At 40.7% G+C, this 24,735-nt stretch overlaps 2 protein-coding genes across 5 annotated transcripts; one reads left to right on the top strand and one right to left on the bottom strand.

The window, feature by feature from the left end:
• Positions 1–718: 718 nt before the first annotated feature.
• On the bottom strand, positions 719–9,240 carry LOC113443303 (adenylate kinase isoenzyme 1). 3 transcript variants are annotated; one of them, XM_087925903.1, is made up of 5 exons: positions 8,959–9,240; positions 5,510–5,709; positions 3,382–3,495; positions 2,135–2,329; positions 719–858 (listed from the first exon to the last, which is right to left on the bottom strand). In XM_087925903.1, exons 2-5 carry the CDS (start codon positions 5,678–5,680, stop codon positions 769–771), a joined length of 570 nt encoding a protein of 189 aa, XP_087782029.1. In that variant the 5' UTR covers positions 5,681–5,709; positions 8,959–9,240; the 3' UTR covers positions 719–768. The 3 variants fall into 3 exon arrangements, with proteins under 3 accessions (XP_087782029.1, XP_087782030.1, XP_026567211.1); XM_087925904.1 differs by having other exon boundaries at positions 8,986–9,240; XM_026711426.2 differs by lacking the exon at positions 8,959–9,240 and adding an exon at positions 6,907–7,749.
• Positions 9,241–9,255: 15 nt separating this feature from the next.
• GTF2F1 (general transcription factor IIF subunit 1) lies at positions 9,256–23,585 on the top strand. 2 transcript variants are annotated; one of them, XM_026711423.2, is made up of 14 exons: positions 9,256–9,322; positions 10,038–10,103; positions 11,402–11,448; positions 13,573–13,645; positions 15,411–15,604; positions 15,851–16,021; positions 17,277–17,458; positions 17,818–17,962; positions 18,304–18,362; positions 18,885–19,004; positions 19,524–19,597; positions 20,303–20,441; positions 21,374–21,506; positions 23,063–23,585. In XM_026711423.2, the coding sequence occupies exons 2-14, from the start codon at positions 10,092–10,094 to the stop codon at positions 23,265–23,267; spliced, it is 1,554 nt and encodes a 517-aa protein (XP_026567208.1). In that variant the 5' UTR covers positions 9,256–9,322; positions 10,038–10,091; the 3' UTR covers positions 23,268–23,585. The 2 variants fall into 2 exon arrangements, with proteins under 2 accessions (XP_026567208.1, XP_026567207.1); XM_026711422.2 differs by having other exon boundaries at positions 9,293–9,674.
• Positions 23,586–24,735: the final 1,150 nt, after the last annotated feature.

Below are 24,735 nucleotides of genomic sequence, written 5' to 3'. Positions count from 1 at the left end.
CACTTTTGAGACTGTCATAACTTTGAACCATCTTAACAGTTATTAATCAAGGACTACCTGTAGTCACAACTTCACGGAAATGATGGGTAAATATGCAATAGTTTTTCAAATGTTGCTGCACCTGCTGCTGATACTAGTTTGTGACTACAGACCTGTGAAAAGTATATATTACAGTTCAAAAGTGTTGTGCTGGAAAAGTGGCCAATTATATCTCTTCATGTTGTTGATATGCATCATCACCAGCTGAAAATCCTTATGGCTACTTAGTAATCGCCAGAATGTCTTAGCCTGGAATTTTGCTACCACAGACATGACTTGAAGATATGACACTTTTTGAAAATACAAACTCTTAATTCTAGAGATAAATTAAATAATGGGAATGTATCCTTGACTCAGGAATTCCAGAAAGAGCATCCCAGTTAAGGAATGAACTAAGATTGTAGACCACAGCTTGCATATATGTTGCTACAGTAATTCCCCCTTTATGATTTTTCAGTTTGAAAAAGATCTTTCACTCTTGCATTTTGGCCAGCAGTAAATTTTGCTCACAGACAACCATTTGCAATCACGGCTTTTCTTGGGGATTGCAGGATGTAGTTTTTAATCTAGATTTCATGGACAGGATCACTCATTACGCTTCAGATTATTAGGTGAGGTTGATGCAGTTGTGAACCAAGATGGATTGTTTTAAAAAAAGAGAGTTCTGAGGAAGGCATGCTAATAGACCAGAGCTTTTTATTTTTTTTATTTTTCTGTAGAACTAAATAGCTATACCAGAGAGGTAGCTGCTTTTATCACATCATCAATAACACTGCAGCACTTGGCAAAGACTACTTCTGGGGGTTCCTCCCCAAGGATCTGCAAATAGAAAAACAGTGATGGGATTCTTAGATACCTCTTCTAGAACGCTCCAGCCTCTTTAAGCTCTTTGAATAACACCTGGGTTTAGGAACAGGGTTGCCTTAGCTCATAGAGTTATGGGGATGTCTAAACAAGCCTAAATACAATAAAATGTTCTTAAATAAAATACTGCTTAATTCAGATGCTGCTGGGAAGTATGGCAATAAGTCTTCACAATTATGAGATAACTGACAGATATGTTCCTCTGAACACTGAGATTTTCCTGAGATGTTATAGCCAAACTTAAAAAAAAAAAAACTAAATGAGTGGTCTTTTTTCATCTTATGACAGTTAATTGACTATGCAAAATGTGATTTCAGTGAAGAAATGTGTTATGCACTTTATTTATTGTGAAACTATTTTCTGTCAATTCTGTTGGGTGACTTTGAGAGGAATAAGAATATAATATGAAAATTGTAAAAGCTAGTCAGCCTGCAATATCAATTCTTCTATATTTCATTTTATGCTAAAATAGCCTTTTAGGGTGTGCTGTGATAACTTTTGTTTAAGAAATAATGAAATTAACTGATATTGGGACATGTTTATGTGAAATGCTATGCTCTCAAGACAGAGTAACGTTATGAAACTGGATAGATTATTTTAGCTATTCTAAGGGAAAAAAATAAATACTCTTTTCATACTTTTAAGAATTCTATATAGCGCTTTTCCTTTATTGGATCAAAAGCAACATGAATAGGTGGAGCCAAAATACAAGTTAAAATATCTGCAATACTACCACAAATTTCTTAATGTTCTGTATACACAGAGTATTAGGAAGAGTAAATTAGGCATTGCTTCTAATACAATACCCCTAATGCAGAAAATTTAAGTTTCCCCTAAGTAATGTTCTAATTTCTGATGTGTATGTATGTGTGTGGGAGGGAATGTTTTGTGAGCTTTACCCAAACCAAATACAAATGTGTGTACCTTAATGTGAGTATAAGTGTAACTGGGATATCTTATGTGATAGCAACACGTTAAAACAATTTCTTAGTATACTTTCTGCTTTTTTTATTTCAACTATGTCACAGTCCTCCCCCCACACCTTATGACTAGCACAAATCATTTGTATCACCTGCTTCATAGGTGAAGCTTAATGGAGAGAGCGAGCACCTTTGTTGAAAAGTGTTGCTTTAGTCCAAAACAGAATCAAACTGAGCATAGTTCCCCCATCCCCATCAGCTAGGCCCTCTTTGCCCAGGATCGGGGGAAAGGGCAACGGATAGAGACCTACATTCCGGAGTATGCTTCTCTGCAGGTAGTAGGTGAGGACAGGATCACACAGCGTATAGTGAGTCTCAAGCTGCTGCCGGATAGTTTTCTCATTGTTATTCACTCTTTGGCCCAGCTGGCTTCTGATCATCAGCCTCTGGATCATAGTCTCTGTAGAACAGTCAAACACTATAACAATGTTGGGCAAACGTCCCACCTGCAATGGGAATGGCATAAGATGGTCAGTTCAATGCTTGGCCTGAAACTCTTTGCTTGATAGGAATGGAGAAGATTATGGTCAGAAGTCAATGCTTAAACTATCAGAGCATACTTACTATATTTCAGGAGGAAGTTGCTATGTGTGGCAAAAGGATATTGAAAAGCAAGCCAGTTTGCCTGATTTGAGGAAAAGCTACTCAAAACTTTTGGCCAAGGGTCTTCAAACTTGGCAAGTTTAAGACTTGTGGACTTCAACTCCCAGAATTCTTGATCTAACAGGACTGGAGGAGGAATTCTGGGAGTTGAAGTCCACAACTCTTAAAGCTGCTCTTGGCAAAAGGCTGCTGGTAATGAGAAATCTAAAATAATGGGAATGTCGTGTTTGAAAATGCAGATCTGGGCAGTATGAAGAAAACCAACCTCAAATTAGGGATAAACTTTACCTCATACTTGGCTTAACCTGTTATTCATTAACTGAAGAATTACATTAAATAGGCAGGTGTTTGTACATAAACCAAAATATTACTACAGGTAAAGTTTTCAGAAGATTTGTTTAAAAATCAATTTCTAACCTAGAAACGGCAGTACGAAAATAAGATAGTAAGAGAGAGGAATGCAAGAATTAATTGAATGGAACAGAACTACAATTCTTACTCTAACACATCAGCAGGATCAGCATATCTTAACATCCTTGGTTTACCCTTAGCTTTTCATTAATATCTAACAGATTTATTTTGGTCTAAACTACCATTTCAAGTTCTTTCCTACAGGTTAAAACAACAGTCCAATATTGAGCCAACCAATATATTGCCAGTATTTTTTTCCATATTCTCATTCAGTGACTCCTGTTCCAATTGACAACATCCTATGGAGATTATAGGCAAGGTAATGGCAGTTTTTCAATCTACAAACATGACACAACAGCTAGGAATGATGCAAACTTAAATCTGAACACTGGAAAGGCTACACAGGTTACCTGCATCTATTGTAAACTAAGCCATTCTCTCTCTCTCTCCCTCCCTCTCCCCTCCCCACACACACACAACTTACAACTTCCTCAAACAGCCTGGCTTGATTGATTTCTCGGGGAAAGCCTTCAATAAAGAATCCTTTGACATTTTCAGCTTTTAACATCTTGTCTGTCAGCAGTTCCAAGACGTAGCCCTAGAGAGAAAAGTGCAATGAATCTCTTAAGACCTCTAATTTTGCAAGTCATGCTGCTCTGTCTTCCTTTCAAGATAGGGATGGCTGTTTAACCATTTTGATATCCCAAATTTTATGGCAGCAAGTCAGGAAGAGTTCAGCCCCTTTATTCAAAATGGTAAGCACAGTTCAGCTTTCTTTAACTTTGAGACTCAGCAATAAGGGAGGATTAAAAAGAAAAGCTGAGAAATTTCTGTCATTGCCTCTAAAGGCTATTATTGCCTAAAAATGCAATGTTTGTATCAATTTCCTCCTAGCATAGTCCTAGAAAATCAGAATCAGAAAGTGGCTATAAAGAATTGCAGACCCTTATCATCTTAACGGAGTGCCTACATGCATGACACCCCAATATTACTTTCAGCAATACTCCCATTGTAAGCAGCCAAATCTTTCCAGGAAACCCACAAGCTGGGTATGCAAACTATTTCCAGTATTGTTCCACAATGGCTTTATACTCCTCGTTTCTTTATACTCAGTATTTCTGATTCTACATTTCTGATTTTGATTTCATTTGCCTATTGTCTTTCTGAATAGCTGCATGGGATGGAACTGTCTATCTCTTAAAACCTGTGTTGATTTTTGCCTGAAGTTCAATGAGATCTCAAATACGTTATCATGATTGTATAATGGGTTGCATCTTGTAGTTTGGTGATTATTATAGCAAGAATGAGCGGTGCTGGGCTCACGTCTCCTTTTTTGTAGTATTCCTCCAGAGTTTGACCTCTTAAATCTGATAGAAAGCTACCCAATCACAGAGCACAATTCCTTGCTATTCTGCAAGACAAACCGCACATAGGTCACCAGTTTGGCTTTCCACAGCTAAAAAGAAGCCTTTAAAAACCCTCTGTTATAACCCATTTGCCACTGTGTGACACCATTGTCCCAGTCACGGTCTTTAGTTAAGGTTGGAATTCTAGTTGCTTCCATTTAATAATAAAACTTCTGAGGGAGATCCACCTGCTATCTTAACTAAGAAAAGATAGGTGGCTGCGAAGAAATTTATTATTGACAAATATTGCTGGACTGATCTCAAAAAAAACAAAACCAAAAGAAAATTATAATCAGCCATCCTTTACTAACCCAAATTCTGCCAAAGAATATGCTGAATTTCAAAGGTTTTATTTAACTCAAAATCTGACATTTCAAGCATTATGGTAAATGATTCTAAATAATCTCAGTTAACATCCAAATAGAAGTAAATAATGGCAATAATAGAACTGAATGAAGAAGCTTCTTGGATGAGAAATAACTTCAAGGAAAAACAAAAGTCCAGTTGCCTTTTGAAAAAAGCACCTTTTGGACAATCATGACCTGGTTGACTGAGAATCTCCAGACTCTCAATGGCAATAAGCATGTTAACCGACAGTGAAATTAGTACACATGGATATGGGTAGGTTCACTGAAGACATCAAAACACACCTCCGTCTTCGGGATGAGAATGAAAGGTGAACTGAATATTAGCTCAGATATATTGCGTATGTAATTATAATCATGCTGTGAATTATTCCAGAAACCATTTTCTTCCTCTGAAAATACTGAGCTTTAAAATGCAACCTATAGAGTGGACCGAATCCACACTTTATCAGTCTCATTAAAATAAATAGTCCTTAATTTAATAATAGCAATAGCACTTAGACTTATATAAAGCTTCATAGTGCTTTACAGCCCTTTCTAAGTGCTTTACAGAGTCAGCATATTGCCCCCAACAATCTGAGTCCTCATTTTACCCACCTCAGAAGGATGGAAGGCTGAGTCAACCTTGAGCCTGGTGAGATTCGATCTGCCAAATTGCAATGGAAGTAGCCTGCAGTACTTACTGCATTCTAACCACTGCACCACCGAGGCTCCATAATATGATAATTTGTACTCATTTCAGTAGGAAGCAAGCAGAGTTTACATCTAGTCCAGGTTTTTAAAATGTTCTTAATAAAAATGGATTCTATTCAGAATAGATATGCTGTATATAGGGTCTTACCGAGGGCACCAAAGCCCCTTTCATCAGGATGTCCCTAATGGCTTTGCTTTTGCTAGTATTTCTGCTGGCTTCTTCCCACAGCAGCTCTCCAATAGCCACATGGGAGAAGTCGTATTTGCTAGCTAGCCGGATACTCTGCACGTCTTTACCAGAGCCAGGACCTCCTATCATAAAGATGATGATAGAGTCTTTCAACTTTTCTGCAGCAAAAGAAAAAACAGTCATGTGGAAGGATGTGTTCCTCTGGCAGTTTCTTTGCACTTTGCAAAGTGGGACCCCTAGCAGCTTACCAAGGACAGAGGGTCTTATAGATTTTCAATACAATTAAATGTAGCATACAGCTAGCCAGAGTGAGCAATCCAGTGGAATGTGGGTTTTTTGCATATGAAGCTACCTTAAAGTGAGGTAATTCATCAGTCACTCTCATCCAGTAATTTATATTCCCATAACAGCAATTCTTCAAGGTTTGGGGTGTAGCTGCTGATACTGGGAGTGCAAGCCATGTGGACCACAAATAGTCCTGGGGAAGATGTATCAGTTTTCCTTTACCTGAATGCTAAGTGAAATATTACTAACCACTGACAAGTATGTTCAGTCTACCGGTCTCATATCAGGACTTAAATTTCAACTCTGAATCTCAAGGGTGGGAACATCTGGTCTAATTTTAGGACTCTGTTGCTTTTCTCCCTCTGTCCTGAATTTCAGAAAACTTCTGATACAACGAAGAATTCTGAAGAGTCTAAATATATATGCACACACTGGTGTCATTTTGCTTAGTTACAGGTTGACCATAAAGTTATTTAAAAGCTCCAAGGAAAGAGAGAATTGGTTGCTGTTAGTTTGCAGGCTTTGTTTTCTTCTTTGTTCACCCGTCATTAAGCAGATGGAACAGAACTGTTCCAAAACAGCCTTTATAATAATGGCTGGGAATGATCTGAGTCCTTCTCTAACACATCTGGATTTGGAAATTCAGATCCAGCCGTCTCCCTAAATATACTGGGTCACACTCCACCATGCCATTTATTTTGAATCAGAAGCGACACACAGGAAGTTACTTCCGCATGTAAATCTGAAGTTTGCTAAAGAACCAATGCTGGAGAGGCAGCAGCATCAAGTGGCATACAGAAGAGCCAAATGGGACACAGACCAGCTTCACCCATGTACTGCATGATTCCCCGAGATTTATCAAGCCCTACTGAATGAATTAGAACTTGCATAATTATTCTGCTGAAGCTTACAGAAATCCCCTGTGTATTGGGTGTTGGGAAAGGTTTCAATCTAATGGCCCTCCCTACTCAAAGCCAGGAAAGTGAATCAAAGGAAGCCTGATGACTAGAAGCTTGCCGATATACTATTCTAAATATTACAACATATGCAGAAAGGAAGAAACTGGGTACCTTTTAGTTCATGCTTCAAGGGTTTAGTGGATTTTGGAAGACTGCCCTGGCAAATCCCCATTCTGAAGACTCATCCCAGGGTCACAAGGCACCAGTCCAGCAGACTGCAAGTTGATGTACAAAACTATTTTGACCATTTCAGCTTAGCTGAAAAGTGACTCCCCTGGGATCTCTTTCTGATGTCACAGACATCTGATGTCATGACTAACCAAACTTGGAGCAAGCAAAGCCGGAAGGATGGTAAACTGTTGCAACTAAGCTGTGCCCACAAAGTAGTACCTTTCTTCTTGGCCCAACTCTCAAGAAACAGGATATCAAGTAGACAGTCCTTCAATTTCTATTTGCAGGTTTTTGTTACTTTGTGACTTTTTCTCTTCTGCTGTCTCCAGGTAGTGCCTCACCCACTAGCCACTTTTTTTTCTTGAGCAGTTAAGTCTGAGATGTTATATGTATACATGTCTGTTTGAAGTCACAGAGCATGTTAGCTTCATTTTTTTTATTACTTTGTCTATTTTCTGCTTCCACCAGTTCTTATACATGAACTGTTTTGTATATGTCTGTAGCTGATTTAGGAGATATACCTACAAACCTGCATTGTGTAGTAATTAAAATGTAAGTCCTGAGTTCAATTATCTACTGGCACCGAATGGGGGATGAGACTCAGCTGATCTAAAAACGTCTGTTTACCCCCATGCTCCTTTGAAAGGGAGCTATTCTTGACCTATATATCATGAATTCCTATTGCAAAGCATGAAATTACAATGCCATATTTTAAATACAGTAAAGTTATTCTCTTCTTTCCCATCTCCCCACCCTGCTTGCCAAACGAGGCTACTGCACGCTAGCTTAAAGAGCTCATAAGACCCACCCCACGACTTCCGCTGAGGAACAAGCGTTTCCACTCATACTCTGACAATAGATGGAAACCAAAGAGATTTTCCTTTCAAATTGGAAAGGCAACTTCAGGTTCAGGCTGCAAACCTCCACAGAACAAGAGCAGAGTGGAAGCATGAACAAATCAAAAGACACATTTACATGGGATGGGCAAAACTGCAGCTTCTCTGTTTTCTAATGCTTACACAGCTGTGTTGCTGATCTACAAACTGTTGTATAAAATCTTGATTAGGCGTACATATTACAAGAAAAGACCACGTTAACCACTGTGTTAGAAGCAAGGGTTGAATTTCACCCCCAGTGATGTTTATCTATTTGCTTAAGAGACCCTTCCTCTTACTGCTGGACTAAAAAAGGAGACCATGAGTTATGCCTTTGGGCATAAAGCTAAGCTGGGCAACTTCCCAGCTTTAGGAAGAAGGCAAGGGCAAACCATTGCAAACTGTGAAGATTGTCCCAGGAAATTGTCCCAGGAAATTGAAGATTGTCCCAGGAATCAACACTGAGTTGAAGCCCCTTAAACCCAGGTTGCACTCCCGGGAAGGTTGTTTAATATCAATCTGACATGAAAGTTTCCTTAGAAAGCTCACCTGGCATTTATTTGACCCCAACCCTTATGTTTACATTCTCCCATCAAACATCTTGGTAATCATAGTGATTTGGGTTAAAGACTGCCAAGGCACCTTTTGGGCATTACCTCTGACCGTTGCCCAGAAAGTACCGTATAGGGATTCCCAATCAAAGCCCCTTCCAGAGAGAAGGCTCTGCCATTTCTCACTTTTTTCTTTAGTCGGATCAGATCTGACCTGACCTTTCCTGAGCAGCCAGTTTTTAGGAGGCGCTTTACAAACCCAAACTCTCCCAACTGGGCCAGAGCCATTTTCTCCACTGTTCTGGTCAAGTATCCAGAAAGCTGGATATGACTGGAGCATCCAGGAAATCCAAGGGGATACATTTTCCGCCTTTCTGGCTCAAACACAGAACAACGCAGTCTAATCTAGGACTAATCCTAACCCTAAACCAGGCTGGGCAAGCGCAGCCGACTCCAGCGTCCGGTCCAGTCACTACATGCAACAGGCTTAGGCTTCAACCTGGGGAAACCAGTCCAGCCCCCTTATGTTTCCGCAAGTGGTGGTGGTGGGTCTTGGCCTTTCTCACCGCCCTTAAAGGGATCGACGCGCGCACCTGGCACGTTTCTTTTGCAAAGGATGAGAGAGACCCGTTTTCTAGTCCTTGCGTTCACTCTGCCCGCTATAAGGCCTGTTTGCTCCCTGGCGTGTCAGGGCTCGGTAGATAGACCCCTAACCCTTAACCAGCTACGTTGACAGTCGCTTTAATACTGGGTCTCCGTAGACCAATATCAAAACGAAAACAACGCTCAGCCGGCCTTCTCACGGGGATTCTCGTCCCGGAACCGCGTTGCGATGCCGGAAGTTTATTAGCAACCACAACGTCTACTTCCTTCTTAGCGGCCGCCAGGGTTTGCGCATGCGAGTTTGAGGATCTGGCTGTCACTGTTTAGGTGGGTAAGAACGAGGGATCGGTGGAGAAGGGAAGGGAAGCTCGGGGACAGGGGGTGGAGAACCCGACCGATCCCGTCTTCGGCAGCCATCGCCTTGCCGATCGATCAAGACATTCTGAATCTTGGATATCTTTTCCCCTCCGGGATGGACCCCAACATCCTTCCAGTGCCCGCTTTCTGTCCCTAGCCGCTCCGGAATCGAGCCGGCTTAGCTGGGGCTTTAGGCGTCCGGGCTCGGATATTTCCTTTCTCTAGTTGCCGGTTAGGTTTTGGTATCCTGGTTCCCAGCTCCTCTCTGGGGCAAGCATTTTAGCCAGAAAGGAGAGGAAGGGGTGTCCCCGAGCTGGGTTTGGTTCGTATAACTTATTTTACGTTATTTGCGTCTTACGAAAATGCTCCTTAAAAAGAAAATAGAAATGTTACCTTTCAGTGCAAAGAAGCTTCCTGCACACGATCACCGGCCGTCTGCGATATGTAATCTTAGAGTGGGGGTGGGGGAATAAAAAAATAAAAACCAGAAGCTCTGTGCCGCTTTGCTCCCTTTTCAGAGCTTTTTTCTGCGGGAACGCATTCAGCCTCTATTTAAAGGGGCTCTCCGAGGCAATCCCAGCTAAAGCGCCCCTTTGCTTTTCTTTGCTCACTTGCCATTTTAGACTTTCTCTGATGTGTTTTCCCAGGCTTTTATAAAACCTGACTCTGCCTCTTTCTTCTGTAGAATCTGCGGTTGAAAAAGAGACGTAGTTGCATATCAGTTCAAACATCAGCAGAAATGACTTCTTTGGTGAGTTTATATTTTCAAGAGTCAGATATGGCTAAGCAACATTTGAGGCTAGGGTTATCTTGATTCCTTCTTATGTTACTTTTGAGGGGAGGGGGTTGGAATCCTCAATACTGTGAGGTCACAGAGGCCATTCATAATTAGAATGCCACTGTCCAAAATTCCACTCAGAACTTCATCTGGTTTAGCCTTCCCAACCAGATGTTTTACTGCAGTGCTCATGATCCTCAGCCCTTGGCCATTTTATTGAAAAAGTATGGGGATCATTGCTCAAACCATCTGGAGGGTATTGGAACAACTGAACTGAAGCTCACCTATCTGATGTGCCCTGGCAGCAGAGATGGTATTCAGAAGGTTCTGACCAGTTCTGGAGAACCGGTAGCAAAAATTTTGAGTAGTTTGGAGAATCAGCAGATATCACCTCACCTTTCACAATATCCTTCCCCTGCCATGCCCACTGAGCCATGCCCACAGAACCGATAGTAAAAAAAAAAAAATGAATCCCAGCACTTCCTGGCAGGTAACAAAGTAAGAAGTAGCACTTATATACTGCTTTATAGTGCTTTATAGCCCTCTCTAAGCGGTTTTACAGAGTCAGCCTATTGCCCCCAACAATCTGGGTCCTCATTTTACCCACCTCAGAAGGATGGAAGGCTGAGTCAATCTTGAGCCTGGTGGGATTTGAACTGCCAAATTGTAGGCAGCTGGCTGCAGAAATAGCTTGCGGTACTGCACTCTAACCACTGCACCACAGAGGTTCATGTAGTTGTCTATATGATTCCTGTTATTTGTGGTTTTGATTTCTGGACTTAATGCCATCTTTATTTTCTTACTTTTGTCGATGTGGGGAAAATAGAAGGAAGATTTTTTGGATATGTTCACCACTTCAAGTTATTTGTAAAAATAATAAAGGGATACAATTATTTTGTGATGAATCCAAATCTGTTGTCTATGGAATGGGGCACAGACCTTCCTCAATACAACTCTCCCTTTCCATGCATTTCTGAGATTGTCAAAAGCCTACTATCAGATCAATCTTACTCATTGATAAGTGGATGGACTTGTTGGGATGGGAATATACTCTGTCTTAAACCTTGGACATTTTATATTATTTTTGAATCGTGACCTTCCATGCTGCTGTTTACTTTCTATAGGACAGAATATATTGGTTAAATAACCACATATTTTATTTTCACAATGCAACTCTGTGCCTTTAATACCCATGTAACAATCCTACTGACATGCATTGAGGTAACTTGGCCAGCCACTTTGTATATATGTAGCTTCTTTCTCTTTCCTAGGGAACCAGCAACCAGGGAGTAACTGAATATGTCGTCCGGGTTCCCAAGTCAGTACACTTTTTTTCTCTCTCAGCATTTCATTTCATTTCCATTCTTTTAACTTTTTCTTATAATTTTAACATTTTGTAATAATCCAGTCAGATATTATATTAATATTAAACAAGTGCAAGTAATAGAAGAGTTGCTTGCTACTTTTGCCATTTCAGGTATAAATGTATAAATTAATTAAGTAAATCTGCAACCTTGAATGAACAGCACTACTTGTACCTCTGTTTTTGAAATGATGAGGGGCTGGGGTGATGAAATGTTAGGATAGAAAAGGATTCTGCAATGTGGAGCAGTTAAATGAACTGGAAGGCCTGCATCACATAACAGCTTATGATAAAGGGATGGCTCTTGAACTCATATATGCCAGGGAGGGGCATACAGGTGTACTAAGAGGTTTCCTCTGACTGGCATTTTACCTAGCACCTGTGACCTCTATGCTACGGTCACAGAAACACAACTTTGTCAAACCCAATTGTTGTTTCCAAAAGGCTTTCTCTTACAGCTTTTTAGACAGCCTGCAACATTATTTTGTGACACAATTGGTACTCGGAGCCTTTGATGGTCTTTTATACTTTGTCTTGCAACACAGTACAGGTAGTTCTCAACTTACAGCAGTTCATTTAGTGACCTTTTGAAGTTACAATGGTCCTGAAAAAAAACGATTTATGACCGTTTTTCATACAATTGTTGCAGCAACCACATTGTCACATGATCAAACTCCAATTGCTTGCCAACTGACTCATGATGGTTGCAGTATCCCAGGGTCATGTGACTACCTTTTGTGACTTTCTGACAAGCAAAGTCAATGGGGAATCCAAATTCACTTAACCACTACAGTGATTCACTTACAACTATGTCAAGAAAGGTCGTAAAATGGGGCAAAATTCACTTAACATCTGTGTCACTTAGCAACAGAAATGTTGGGCTCAAATGTTTCGAGGAATACCTACACTAAAAAGTCTCTAGCTCCAATACATGACATGCAGGAATGATAGATCCTCAGCAGTCTGCTCATCATTATGACTGGACAAGGGTCTCCCTCAGTATGTTCTGTGACACATTTGTTTGGCATCCTCAAGCCTCTCCAGACTCAAGTACAAGTGCTAAGTCTTAAGCGTAATCTGGAACGATGGCTGGTAGGAAAGTTATTTACTTCACATATCTTCCCCTTCTGGTGTACATCAGATACAAATCAGACACACTCTGTCCCAGCCACCAGTTCAGCTGCACCTGTGGCTGGCCAGTGGATTCTGTAAAGTGAAAATGGGATTAGTTTGTCTCTACTGCAAATAACACAGGAAAGGCCAGTCAGCTAGCTTCTGCAGGGGGACCAAGGCCACAGCTGATGCAGAAGCAACTGAGGTCATGCAGTATACTTGGCAGTGTTAGACAAAGTTTGCTGCTGGCTTCTTCTAAATTGACTTCCGCCCACCCCCAGCCATGAGGTCTATAATACTCTCAAGGATCAGCTCTGCTTAGCTTCTGGGAGATCAACCATGATCTGCTCAGTACGAAGACCACCAGACAAACCTCTGCCCAAAGCAGCTTTTTTAGGAAAGTAGAACGTAGATAAGTGTCTTACATGTGGTGAACACCTTGCAAAGGCCAAATCCAGTGGCCTTTATATGTAGCAATTGGGCTGCTAAGAAGTGTTGTTTTGGGTAAGACCAAAGATTAACTAGTCCATATTTGCCCCTTACAATAAGCTGGATGTCTTTGGGAAGTCCATAACCAAGACATAAATGCAACAATGAGAGGTCTCCCATAGATTATCACAGATAATATATAACCATCAAAACTAATCTTACTGTTTATTGATTTAAATCTTAGCCCATTATTCACCTCTACATCCTGTTGGAGGAAACTTACCAATTCTGTGCTCTGTATCTAAACTGAAAGATTTATTAGGGTTGTTTTAGTTTCTTTCTTGCAAGAGGTCAGAGTAATTATGTAGCATTTCCTTCTACAGTTCTGTCCCCTTAACAATTTTGTTAGGTGGGCTGGGCTAAGAGATCATTATTGGCCCAAAGTCACCATGTGAGTTCATGTGACTGAATGAAGAAGTTGCATTTGGATGCCACCAATCTTAATCTAACATTCGTTTTCCTCTTCTCTTACCAAAGAAGCACCTCCAAGAAATATAATATTATGGCCTTCAATGCTGCCGACAAGGTCAACTTTGCCACCTGGCACCAGGTAGGATCCTGTATTCAGTGCATAAAGTTTTTACAATACGAAACTTCATCTTTGGTGCTACAGATCCAGCATTAAGGTCATGATTACATACCTGATTACCAGTCTTTGCCTGAAGTACCTCATGCATGCTTCTACGGTATATGGCTTACAGCCTCAGAAACTTTGCTGGTTGAAAAGGTCACACACTGTACTAGAGAAGACACTCTTTCACTAGTGGTTCTCCCTTAGAGAAAACCATAGAGAGCATTTTAACTTACTGCACCTCTGTATGATTTGCCAATGGCACAGTGGCAGATAGGACAGCACTCCAGAGGGTTAATGTCATTGCCCAGAAGATCACTGGTTGCCTTCTCCCCTCTTTGGAAGAGCTTTATAGCTCTTTAGCTCTATAGCTTTATAGCTCCGGCTACCTACTCAAAACATTCTCAGAGATCCTGGGCACCATTTTTTTGAATTATTACCATCTGGCAGATGGTACAGAATAATAAAAACAAGGACAAATAGGCTGAAAATCAGCTTCTATCCCAGGGCAGCAGCTCTGTTGAATTCTACTGTATAGTGCAGTGTTGGTGCGGTGTCTGGGGTTTTCGGTTCAATATGTGGAGTGTGAAGGATGTGTGTTTGTGTTTATTTTCATGGTCATGATGTGCACTGAAGATGGTGTTTGATTTCATTGTACAAGGTGCAATGACAATAAAGTAAAGTAAATTAAACTAAACTTCTTGTGATCATTTTAATGATTTTAAATGACAATGTGAGGGCTTTATATATTTAATTCTTGCAAATAATTGATTGCCTGACAACCTATTATTTGACTTCAAGAGGCAGTTTGGTGTAGTAATTAAGGCAATGCTTCCCAAACCTGGGCAAATTACCCCAAATTAGATAAAAGTGTTTTTTCTTTGGGTAATGACATGCAGTCAATAACAGAGACATTTAAATAAGGACTTTCTAATAAAGAGTTAAAAAGAACTTTCTGATACAGAGTTTTGGGTAATGGAAGAAAAAATATTATGGGAAGCACCAGTTTAGGGCCTTTTGCTAGAAAACGGAAGAGTGAGGGTTCTGATCCTGCCCAGGGCACAAAGCAAACTGGGTGATCTTGAGCCAGTCACTTCCTTTTAACCCTAGGAAGAAAGCACAGGAAAATCTGAAAATCTTGCCAAGAAAATGGCATGGACTAATCTAAGCAGCCACCAAAACAAAAAAGTTTAATTTACATATATTACTTTCTGAGTTTGGCAAGTCTCCTATGGAAGAATGACAGAGGCCTATGAAAGGCTACACTTAAAAAAATCTAGTGCTGTTGCACTATGCAGTTATTCAATGTGTGCATTTAGGAATCTTTGCTGTAATCAAGATTACAGATTGTGATGGGGGTGGGTGGGGTGTGTGTGAAAAATTGCATTTGGAACCCATATAAGTTTTAAAACGGGGCATCAGGAGAAAACATGTTAGATTTGTTAACAAACATCTCATTGGCACAGGTCCTTGGCCTTCATAGCTATGGAGATTCCTGTTGCACATACATATTCCTTCAGCAGAATACTATTCTTCATTTTCAGAATTAACTGATTGCAGCTGAATTGACATAAGATATAATATACTTCTTTAAAATACATACATATTTCAGGGAACTAAAGTTTTTTTGAAATCCATACATCATTGAATAATGGTATTGATATCCTGAGGAACAATTTTATCCTTCCATTTCCTTTGAGGAAATGGTACTTTCCTGGTCCCTTTACTTCCTGATCTTCCTCAGGCAAAGATGGAGCGAGATCTCAGCAATAAGAAGATCTACCAGGAAGAAGAGATGCCGGAATCTGGAGCTGGCAGTGAATTCAACCGCAAGCTGCGTGAGGAAGCAAGGCGCAAGAAATATGGCATTGTCCTGAAGGAATTCAAACTTGAGGATCAGCCTTGGATCTTGAAAGTCAATGGCAAGGCTGGACGCAAGTGAGTGGTTGATATTACTAGTCTTGACCTTGGCTTTAGAATGTGGGCTAATTTTTCCCCACTCCTCCTTGCTGGGAAAATGGTTAGGACCACTCCAGATTATGAGTAGGGAACGAAAAGGATTACTCAGGGAGGATGGAAGAATGCATGAAGTTGTCTGTACAAAATGATTGTCTTCCTTCTTCCTGGTCTTCTCATACTGTTTTAAATCCTGAAGTTACCGTGTGTGGATTTTTTTTCACTTAGGTTCAAAGGAGTGAAAAAGGGTGGTGTGACTGAAAACACATCCTATTACATCTTTACTCAGTGTCCAGATGGTGCTTTTGAAGCCTTCCCAGTCAACAATTGGTACAATTTTACACCTATAGCCAAGCATCGCATCTTGACTGCAGAGGAAGCTGAGGAAGAATGGGAAAGGTGAGAGTTGGAAGGTGATATTCCTGCCCATGCTCCATCAGGAACTAATCCCAGAAAGGCTAGCACAGCCTTCCTCAACCTGATTCCCACCTGTAAAATAGGCCTCCCCGTTCTAGTACGGAATTGGTGTAGTGAGAAATCTTATTTAAAGTTAAGTACTATGATTATGGCAGGTAAATTTAAATCAGAGCTTTTGCTTTTAGCTATAATGCAACACCAGTTCTTTGCAATGCAGTTTTTTGAAGTCTAACCTTTAAAGCCGACAATCACCCCTACTCAGGGGTGGGATTCTACAGTTCACACCTATTTGCTAGAACTGGTTGTTAACATTCTAAGCAGTTCGGAGAACCGGTTGTTAGAAGAAATTACTGGCCTAATCCTGTAAGGAAGGCAGGAAGGAAACATTCTGGTGTTGCTTACAGAAACTGCCTCTCCGTTAACCCTTATTACATTCTTGGCAGGACTAGACTTCCTGTCTCAGGAACATCTCTGGAGTTTTTTTCCTCTCCTTTGCTGGTACTTTGCTTGGGTGGAGTGACCATTCAAAGTTATAATGGCACTGAAAAAAGTGACTTATGACCATTTTTCACACTTACGACTGTTGCAGCATCCCCACAGTAATGAGAGGCCAGGTGAGGAGATGCGTGCCTCGATGTGAATGATGTTGAATTGGCCACACCCAGCCAACATGACCACCAAGCCATGTCCACCCAATCACATGACTACCAAGCCACGCCCACCACCTACGCCACACCCACAGAACCGGTTGTTAAAAAAATTGAATCACACCCCTGACCCTACTGCCCTGAAATACTGGGAGTTGCATTTTCAGAATATCTGGAGAGCAAGATTTAGAGAAAGGCTACTTGTAAATAAATCAGTATTAGACATCAAGAATATGTAGGATATTTTTGTATAGATTTTATGGCTTATATTTGTAAACCAATCAGAGTCACATAAATAGTGAGATAGGAAGTGTATACATTTGATTAATAAATTTTAAAAACAATAATGCTACTAGAGATTTCTTCGATGGTGTGGAGTAAAATCAAGGTGTTTGAGGATGCCAGTTTCATTTTTCATCTTCTGCAAGTTTCTTCGTTCTTAAAAAGCCAAAACAGAACCAATTCCCTCGCACCCAAGCTGCCCTGGAATCTTAAGGCTTCAAACAAGTTTTTTGCAAGAGCTTTTGCAAGTAGTTCTTACCTCCGAGTAGGTTTTAACAGGCCATCTGGTTGACCCTCTTCATCTGCAGGAGAAACAAAGTCCTAAACCACTTCACCATCATGCAGCAACGGCGGCTGAAGGACCAGGGTGAGGAAGAAGAGGAGGAGAAAGAGAAGAAAGGCAAAAAGAAAGGCAGCGATTTAAAAATCCATGACCTGGAAGATGAACTGGAGATGAGTTCAGATGACAGCGAGTCCAATGACACTGATGGTACGGCATGTGGGGTGGGGGTGGGGAGGTTGGGATTGAAAAGAGTAGTTCCTATCACAGTTGAGTGCTCTCCAGATGAGTGGATCATTTCTCAGAATTCATAGGCAATACAGCCAAAATATATTGCGAAGTGGCCCGGAGTTGATTGCTGTTGAGATTCAGGTGATGGTCCTGGTTTGCATAAAGATAGACTTGTCTTCTGTCTCGTGCAGTTCATTTTTAAACCCATTATTGATCATCTCTCTACAATAACTTGCAGTTTGCTGCTGTTTTCCCCTTGGGCAAAATGGTTTATAGAGTTTGGCTTGGAGATGTTTTTCATAAGAAAATAAATAGATCATATGGGCATCCCTCCATAGGAGAAAAGCCTGCCAAAACCAAGAAAAAAGCACCACTCACAAAAAAAAAGAAAAAGAAGAAAGGATCAGATGATGAAGCCTTTGAAGATAGTGATGATGGAGATTTTGAGGGCCAGGAAGTGGACTACATGTCTGATGGATCAAGGTATATGCCCCTAAGAGGGACAAACAATTTCTGCCCAATTGCATGGTTACTCTTCACGTGGCTAAGTTGCTGCTCCTCCAGCATCTGCTGTTTTTTAATTTTATTGATTTATTTAATTAATTAATTAATTAATATTGCCGCCTATTCGCCAATGGCGACTCTAGGCAGCTTACACAATGTAAATTTTGCTGTGTTGGGAGTCTCATCCATCTGGAGGATACCTTATTGAGTATTGCTGCTAATTCGTGGTTTTTTTCTGGGAGTACATGGTGTTTCCCACTGCCCTATTTATAGAGTATATTGCTTTGCTCAGAGTTGGGTTTTCTTCTGTCATTTTACAGCAGCTCAGCAGAGGAAGCGGTTGGCAAGCCCAAAGTCACCAAAGAAGACATCCCGAAAGGTATGTGGCTAAAGCAGATCAGCAGCAGTTATACAAATGAGCAAAATTAATGACATGATCACTATTTTCAAGGCATTTTGTCTTGATAACCATTCTGTGGGTGCATTGTTATATCTGACTTGTTATAACTGACCCTTTGCAGTTACTGTGTAGTTAGCATATGTGCCTGTTATTCACATAGGGTTAGCTGATGATTCACTTTTTTTTTCCTGGAAAAGTCCTTGAGGATTGAATAAAAGCTTCCCAGGATCCTTTATTTAAATATCCTTATATCTCTACTTTTATACATTAAATTATGTTTCCGTAGAAAATCTCAGGGAAGTAGCTGCATCCCCATTTGATTGGCTAGATTAGTGACCTGTAAAGGCTTGTGTTTAGAGTGAATGTTGGCCAGATGCGTGGTTGAGAGCTACTCTATTGCCAAAAGGGGCCACACATACTGATGAATGGAGACGTGCATTCCTCATCCGGGGCAAAGGAAGCCAATGATTCCTCCATGATCCAAGCCATGTTGTTTTTCAGGTATAGATGAAGCAAGTGAGAGCAGTGAAGAGAGTGAAGAGGAGAAACCTGCAGAGGAGAAAGAAGAGGAGGAGGAGGAGAAGAAAATCCCTACTCCACAGGACAAAAAGAAAAAGAAAGGTGATGAAGCCTGAAGCTGGATGGGATAGGAGCTCAGGAAAGGGAAGTTATTTATAATTAGGCTTGGGAAAGTGAAAATACAACTGTTTGTGGTGTGACTTGATAGAAATCAAGTACACTGTATGAAGCATGCAGTTCACATTTCCAGAAGCCTTGTGCTTTGACAAGAAAAAGAGGCTGGCTTGCCTAGTAGAGCAAATTGTAGCGATCGGTTTTTAAAAATTGCCTGATTTTATATCGGCTGCCAAATTCTGTTCTTCTTGCTGTGGAATTTCAGCTCTTCTACTGCACAGGGCCACTGAAAAATAAACCTCCAGCAACATTTGCTTTGGGAGTTGGAGCAACCGTATGGTTTCTCTGGCCTTGCCAGCTATTTTGGAGCACAGCAGTTTTGCAGCAGCTAGGAAAGTTTCTTGAGACAGGCTTGATGAGCCAGGAGCAGCTCATCACGTCAATGAGGCTGGTGGCCTTGAAGATAGGAGAGAAAGCTCCCGCTGATTTCTTGACTGTGCTTTGCAGACAGCAGTGATGAGTCGGAGACATCAGAGGATAGTGACATTGACAGCGAAGCGTCTTCAGCTCTCTTCATGACGGTAATTCCAGAGGCAGCTTCTTTTGCCCAGAGAAGGGGGGTACCTATGGTAGCATTGAACTTGCCTCCTGCAGGAAGGCTAGCTACTGTTCCTGGCATCTCCAGAAACCCATCCCATCTCTTCTCTACTTCTCTTACTTGGTATGTGAACCCCAAAATACTTAGTTAGAATAGAACTTTGTCAAGGACCAAGGCCAGAGTGAAGGTCCCTTTTCTGTTTCTACCACTGCAGCTCAGCTGGATGGGCAACTATATTTGCATATTGTGAACTAGGCACATACCCTATTATCTTCACTGAATAGTTGGTAACTCAACAAATTATTTTCCCAGCTCTATACTTCCACTCGTTTGACTGGTTTGCTTGATAGCCTTGCAAATTAATGGATAGAAGCAACCCCTCTAGAAAATGTTTTGCCTGGCTAATGTTCTTGGCTCTAAAATGTGTCCTCATAGTAGCTATTTGACAAACATACATTGACCCTCTGGATTCCACAGCACAAGGTTGATTATTCTGCTACTGCTTCCTTACTTGTCTGAGGTGAAGTGCTTCTTCCAGCATCGACTTCACTTTGCTCCTCACAGAGTAGTCCTTGCGGACGTCCTGTCTGCTCAGGAGGCTTTTTAGCAGAGTATGAGGCTCAGGCTCAGGAACGTTGGAGTAGAACAATGAAGTATAACTGAACCCATGTTCCTGACCTCTTCACAGAAAAAGAAGACTCCTCCCAAAAAGGAGCGCAAGGGCTCAGCCAGCAGCTCACAAGGAAACAGCCGTCCAGGGACGCCCTTGGTGGATGCCGGCAGCACCTCATCCATGCTGCGGGCTGCAGCCAACAAGCTGGAGCAAGGTATGGCCGTGTGTAGGAAGTTCACCTTATCTGCCTCTTTGCTGGTTTGTATACCCTCTGAACTCAGCATATTTTGGGGAAGCCATGGTGCAGGATTCCTTTTCAAAGCAAGTATATTTAATATTTATTTATATTTATATAAATATATAAATATTTATATTTTATATTTAATATTTGCCTAGAGACAGTTTGAAAATGTGCAGACTGTCTACTTCACCAAGCACTTCAGCAGTTAAGTCTTTAAGCCTGCTCAGCTATCTGCCTCTATTTCTATGGCTTTTAGTTTGTCATTCTTTGTATTTCATCTAGCCGCTGTACTACTAGTGACTGGAATTATGCATTCTCTGAAAATGGTTTGGAAGTTGTGCTTTGGAATTCTTGTGAATATGGCACCTTTGTGCTGCTCACGAAAATAGCCTGGACTTTGTTCACGGATTGATGTAAGACTGAAAATAGTTTAATTGCCTTTAATAATATCTTATTAAAGATATTAAAATTAACATAACACTGACAACATTGCCAGCCATTTTTTATTTCCCTGGAAGGTTTTTTACTTTATTGACTATCACAAGGTGCTTCACTTGTGGGAGGTCCAAAGTATTCCTTCAGAATGGTTTTCAAAGCATAGATAGATAATTGAACTAAACTGCAATGGTTCAGAAACTGGAATAGGAAAACAAATTTGTGTCTGGCTGGGAAGTTTCTTCTACGGGAATGAGTTTTCAAGAGCTCTGGCACTGAGCAGTTATGTCTTGAGACTGAATTAAAGCAAGCAGAAGAATCCAGGTGGTTTGTTCCTTCTACAGCAGCTCTCTCCCACTTGTTCTTACATGGGCCAGGTTCCTTGGAATTGTTTGCCAGGAGAGAATGGACCAGAAGGTGCTTCTGAATTGTAGCTTTGAAATTTATCTGACTTTGTTTGCCTTGGACAGGCAAGCGACAGGCAGGGTCCGGTGAACTCCCAGCAGCTAAGAGGTTGAAAATGGATGCTGGAGCCCAGGCTGCCACCACATCTGGGAAATCTACTCCACAGCCACAGTCAGGCAAATCAACGCCCAGCAGTGGGTAAGTTTATGAGTAGCTACTAGGAAGCAAAAATAGGAAGTGAGGCTACTGTGTGGTGGATTGGATTGGAATAATGACAACAAAAGAAAACCAAAAAAATATACCATACATCCAATCAATGTGTATGAACTGTTAAAAAGGGCTTTGAGCACCTAATTTCATTAAATGTAAGTTAGGCATTTATAGTAAGTATTTAAATATTACTTATGTTATCATTTGGTGATTTGAAATACATTGTTTTAGAATTCATACGAGGATCAAATCTAAGAAAAGCATAGAGAAATCATTTTGTTTGAATCCTAGCTTGGTTGCCTGACATAGACAAATCACAAATTCTGTTCAACCCCCCTCTACTTCCCAGCACCATGATTGGTCTATTTCCTTGGGATTTTTTTCACTGTAACTTCTAGGGATGTGTTTGTACATTATCGCTGAAAGTTAACAGTATGAATTCACTTGCCATATTGAAGCAGGAACTATAAGAACTGTTGTGTAAACATTCCCAAAAACCTCTATAAAACAAATTCTCCAACATTCATTGCATGGAATAAATCAAAAACCTCAGCTTTGCCCACTTCTGTGATACTGAACTAACTGCTTTATATCAAAACGTATGGCATCTGGCCATAAATCACTTATTAATGTTTCTTTAAAAAAATAGTATCAGTAGTAAAAATATTCATATTTTAAATACAGTACTAAAAACATGAGAGGACAAGATATGCATGTCACATTCAGAAATAAACATTCTTTTTTAAAAAATCAAGTAACAGTTTTAAAGGGAAAAAAAATGAAAAAAAATATTGTCAACAGTATTGAATGATTGGCTACTGCCTCCTATCAGGATATTTTTCCAATTTCTCAGTCTTCCCTAGAGCTCTGGCTTCCATTCTCCCATCCAAGTGCTAACCAAACCTGATTGTATTCAGCTTGGTGAAAAACAGTATTGTAAAAACATACGGTATATTTGATAGGTTTTCCCCCCAGAGAAAGTGGTGTAGGTGAAATTATTCTTTTCGAATATATTTTACTTATATTTCTAAAGGGTTAAGTTCAGATTTTTATAAAATAACCATTATCTGAAAGATGTTTATAATTTGTGTTAAGCCAGTGCAATTTCTCACCTTTTTAAATACTGTCATTCTATACAAAGATGTGCATTGGTTTTCCAGTGTTTCACACTGTGCCTTGTTGGTACTTTACCCCCTGCCATCAAAAAACTAGTTAGATTACTGATATGCAGGTATATGAAACACCAATAATATTTAAATGGTAATTGTTTTGGTTTCTTTGTGCAAAATTTATCATAAAGCCACATAAAGTGTTTAATAAGTGTCTAGAATAAGTTTTCTAACCTGGTGCCTTCCTGATATCTGCAACTCAAATTTGCTTGACTTGGAACTATGCACAAATTGCCCTGTATAGCTCTTCACACAGTAAGGTGTTGACTTCCCAATGTAAGTGATACACGGAAATGATCCTCTGTGAATTTCTTCTCAAAGTTAGAATTACAGCTCGTGCCTGGATTGGTCCATTAACCTGCTTCCTTTTTGCAGTGATGTACAGCTGACGGAAGATGCTGTGCGCCGATATCTGACTCGCAAGCCCATGACCACTAAGGATCTCCTAAAGAAATTCCAGACCAAGAAGACTGGACTAAGCAGTGAACAGACAGTCAATGTACTGGCACAGATTCTTAAGCGCCTCAACCCTGAGCGCAAGAATATCAATGATAAGATGCATTTCTTCCTTAAGGAATGAACAGGGCCAGGCTCAGGCGGCCCTTGGGTACTTGCCAGCTGGCTAGGAGCTTCTTGTGGTTACCCACTGGCTCTGATGGCTAGAAGGTGAAACCATGGGATTGGCATCTGAACCTCTGGGGAAAGGGAGAAGCCCCTGCTCTGCTCTCACCTGGAAGTCCTCTGGAAATTGGGAGTGGTAGATGTGGGGGAAGAGTTTGGCATAACCTGTTATGGGATATGGAAGATGCCATTTTTCTGAATGAGATGTAGGGGGGATGTACGGGAAAGAGATTTAACAGACACTGCCATTTTGGGGAATAAACCTAGACATCTTTTACACTCTGTTTCCGATATTTGTTTTTTTCTGACCTCGAAATTACAACTTGTGTCCTTACACACTTTACTCACTGTTCACACACAGAACCTGGTTGGTGTGGCAGGTTACCAACCACTTAAAGTTTGCAGAGGGTATTTCCTCACAAAGTTTCCAGCTGGTAGGAAACCTATTGCTAAGGTAGGCTGAAGCCAGTCCAAGATGACCCAGCATTACAGTAATAGTTTCCCTGGAAAACAGAAGACAATTTCCAATCTGAAAAATGGGAAGAGGCAGTTCGGAATACGGCACACACATGAAGGGGCTTGGCTGACTTGCAGTCATTCAAGATAGAAGCTGCTAAATACTCTGGGGCAATTTTCTTGAGCCGTTTTCTGTTGCCAGTGCAGTTTTGTGCATTTCCACTGAACTTTTGATGGAAACAGGAATGATGTATTAGATTGTATTTAGTGTAGGCCAGCATGGAACAGAAGGAGAATTTGTCTTTCTGTCCCCATCTCTATATCCAATAATTTATTCTAAGGTGCCTAAAGTCCTTCCTCTTCACTCTTGCAGTGAAGGGGGACAGAGGAAGGACTGGTCTCCGGGCTAGCAACATGGATGGTGCAATCATGGAAATTAAAAGCTGCTCAGAAGAGTAAAGGTGGAGGACAGAGAGTCCATGTCCTCACTCATACTCTAGGATTATCAAGAAATATTATTTTAGCCATAGGAACAATGATATTATTACAGCTGGAACCTTTAAAAACATTATCAACCCCAACTCTCGTTGAGCCATCCCTCTCTGTTTTTCAAGAGCACAATTCATGGAGATGCAAGATGAAGGAGAAACGGTGGTGCCTTAACCCACTGCCTTAAAATTACCACACATCGAACTGTATGCAGAGTCCAGCACTGAACCATCTCAATGCCAAGGTGTAATTAGGGTTAGGCTCTGGGGGCGCTGTATGATATTGGTATGGATGATCCCTAAGAATATCTCCTGCTCATCTCCTTGCCTCTTCTAAAAGCAAATTACTTGGAGAGAAAGTCATTAGGTTAAAAACATACTTTTCCATTTAATATTTTTGGCAGGGTCTAAAATTATATACTCAGACAGGACTTTTCATACAACATAGCCTGCTGTGATCGGTTTCCTCCTGCATGATTGTTT

The sequence above is a fragment of the Pseudonaja textilis genome, chromosome 2, assembly GCF_049901715.1.
Source record: "Pseudonaja textilis isolate UNSWEBS1 chromosome 2, rPseTex1.2, whole genome shotgun sequence".
Taxonomy (NCBI): domain Eukaryota; kingdom Metazoa; phylum Chordata; class Lepidosauria; order Squamata; family Elapidae; genus Pseudonaja; species Pseudonaja textilis.
Note: the sequence above shows the minus strand (reverse complement) of the source record. Positions and strands in the feature narration are given on the sequence as shown.

Coding starts and splice junctions, on each gene's coding strand:
- LOC113443303 (XM_026711426.2), bottom strand. CDS start 6,967: ATGGGGATTTGCCAGGGCAGTCTTCCAAAATCCACTAAACCCTTGAAG. Junction 5,710..6,906: donor CTTGAAGCATGAACTAAAAG/GTACCCAGTTTC, acceptor CTTTTGCTGCAG/AAAAGTTGAAAGACTCTATC. Junction 859..2,134: donor AGAGAAGCATACTCCGGAAT/GTAGGTCTCTAT, acceptor TTCTATTTGCAG/ATCCTTGGGGAGGAACCCCC.
- GTF2F1 (XM_026711423.2), top strand. Junction 18,363..18,884: donor CAAAGAAGACATCCCGAAAG/GTATGTGGCTAA, acceptor GTTGTTTTTCAG/GTATAGATGAAGCAAGTGAG. Junction 19,005..19,523: donor GGACAAAAAGAAAAAGAAAG/GTGATGAAGCCT, acceptor TGTGCTTTGCAG/ACAGCAGTGATGAGTCGGAG.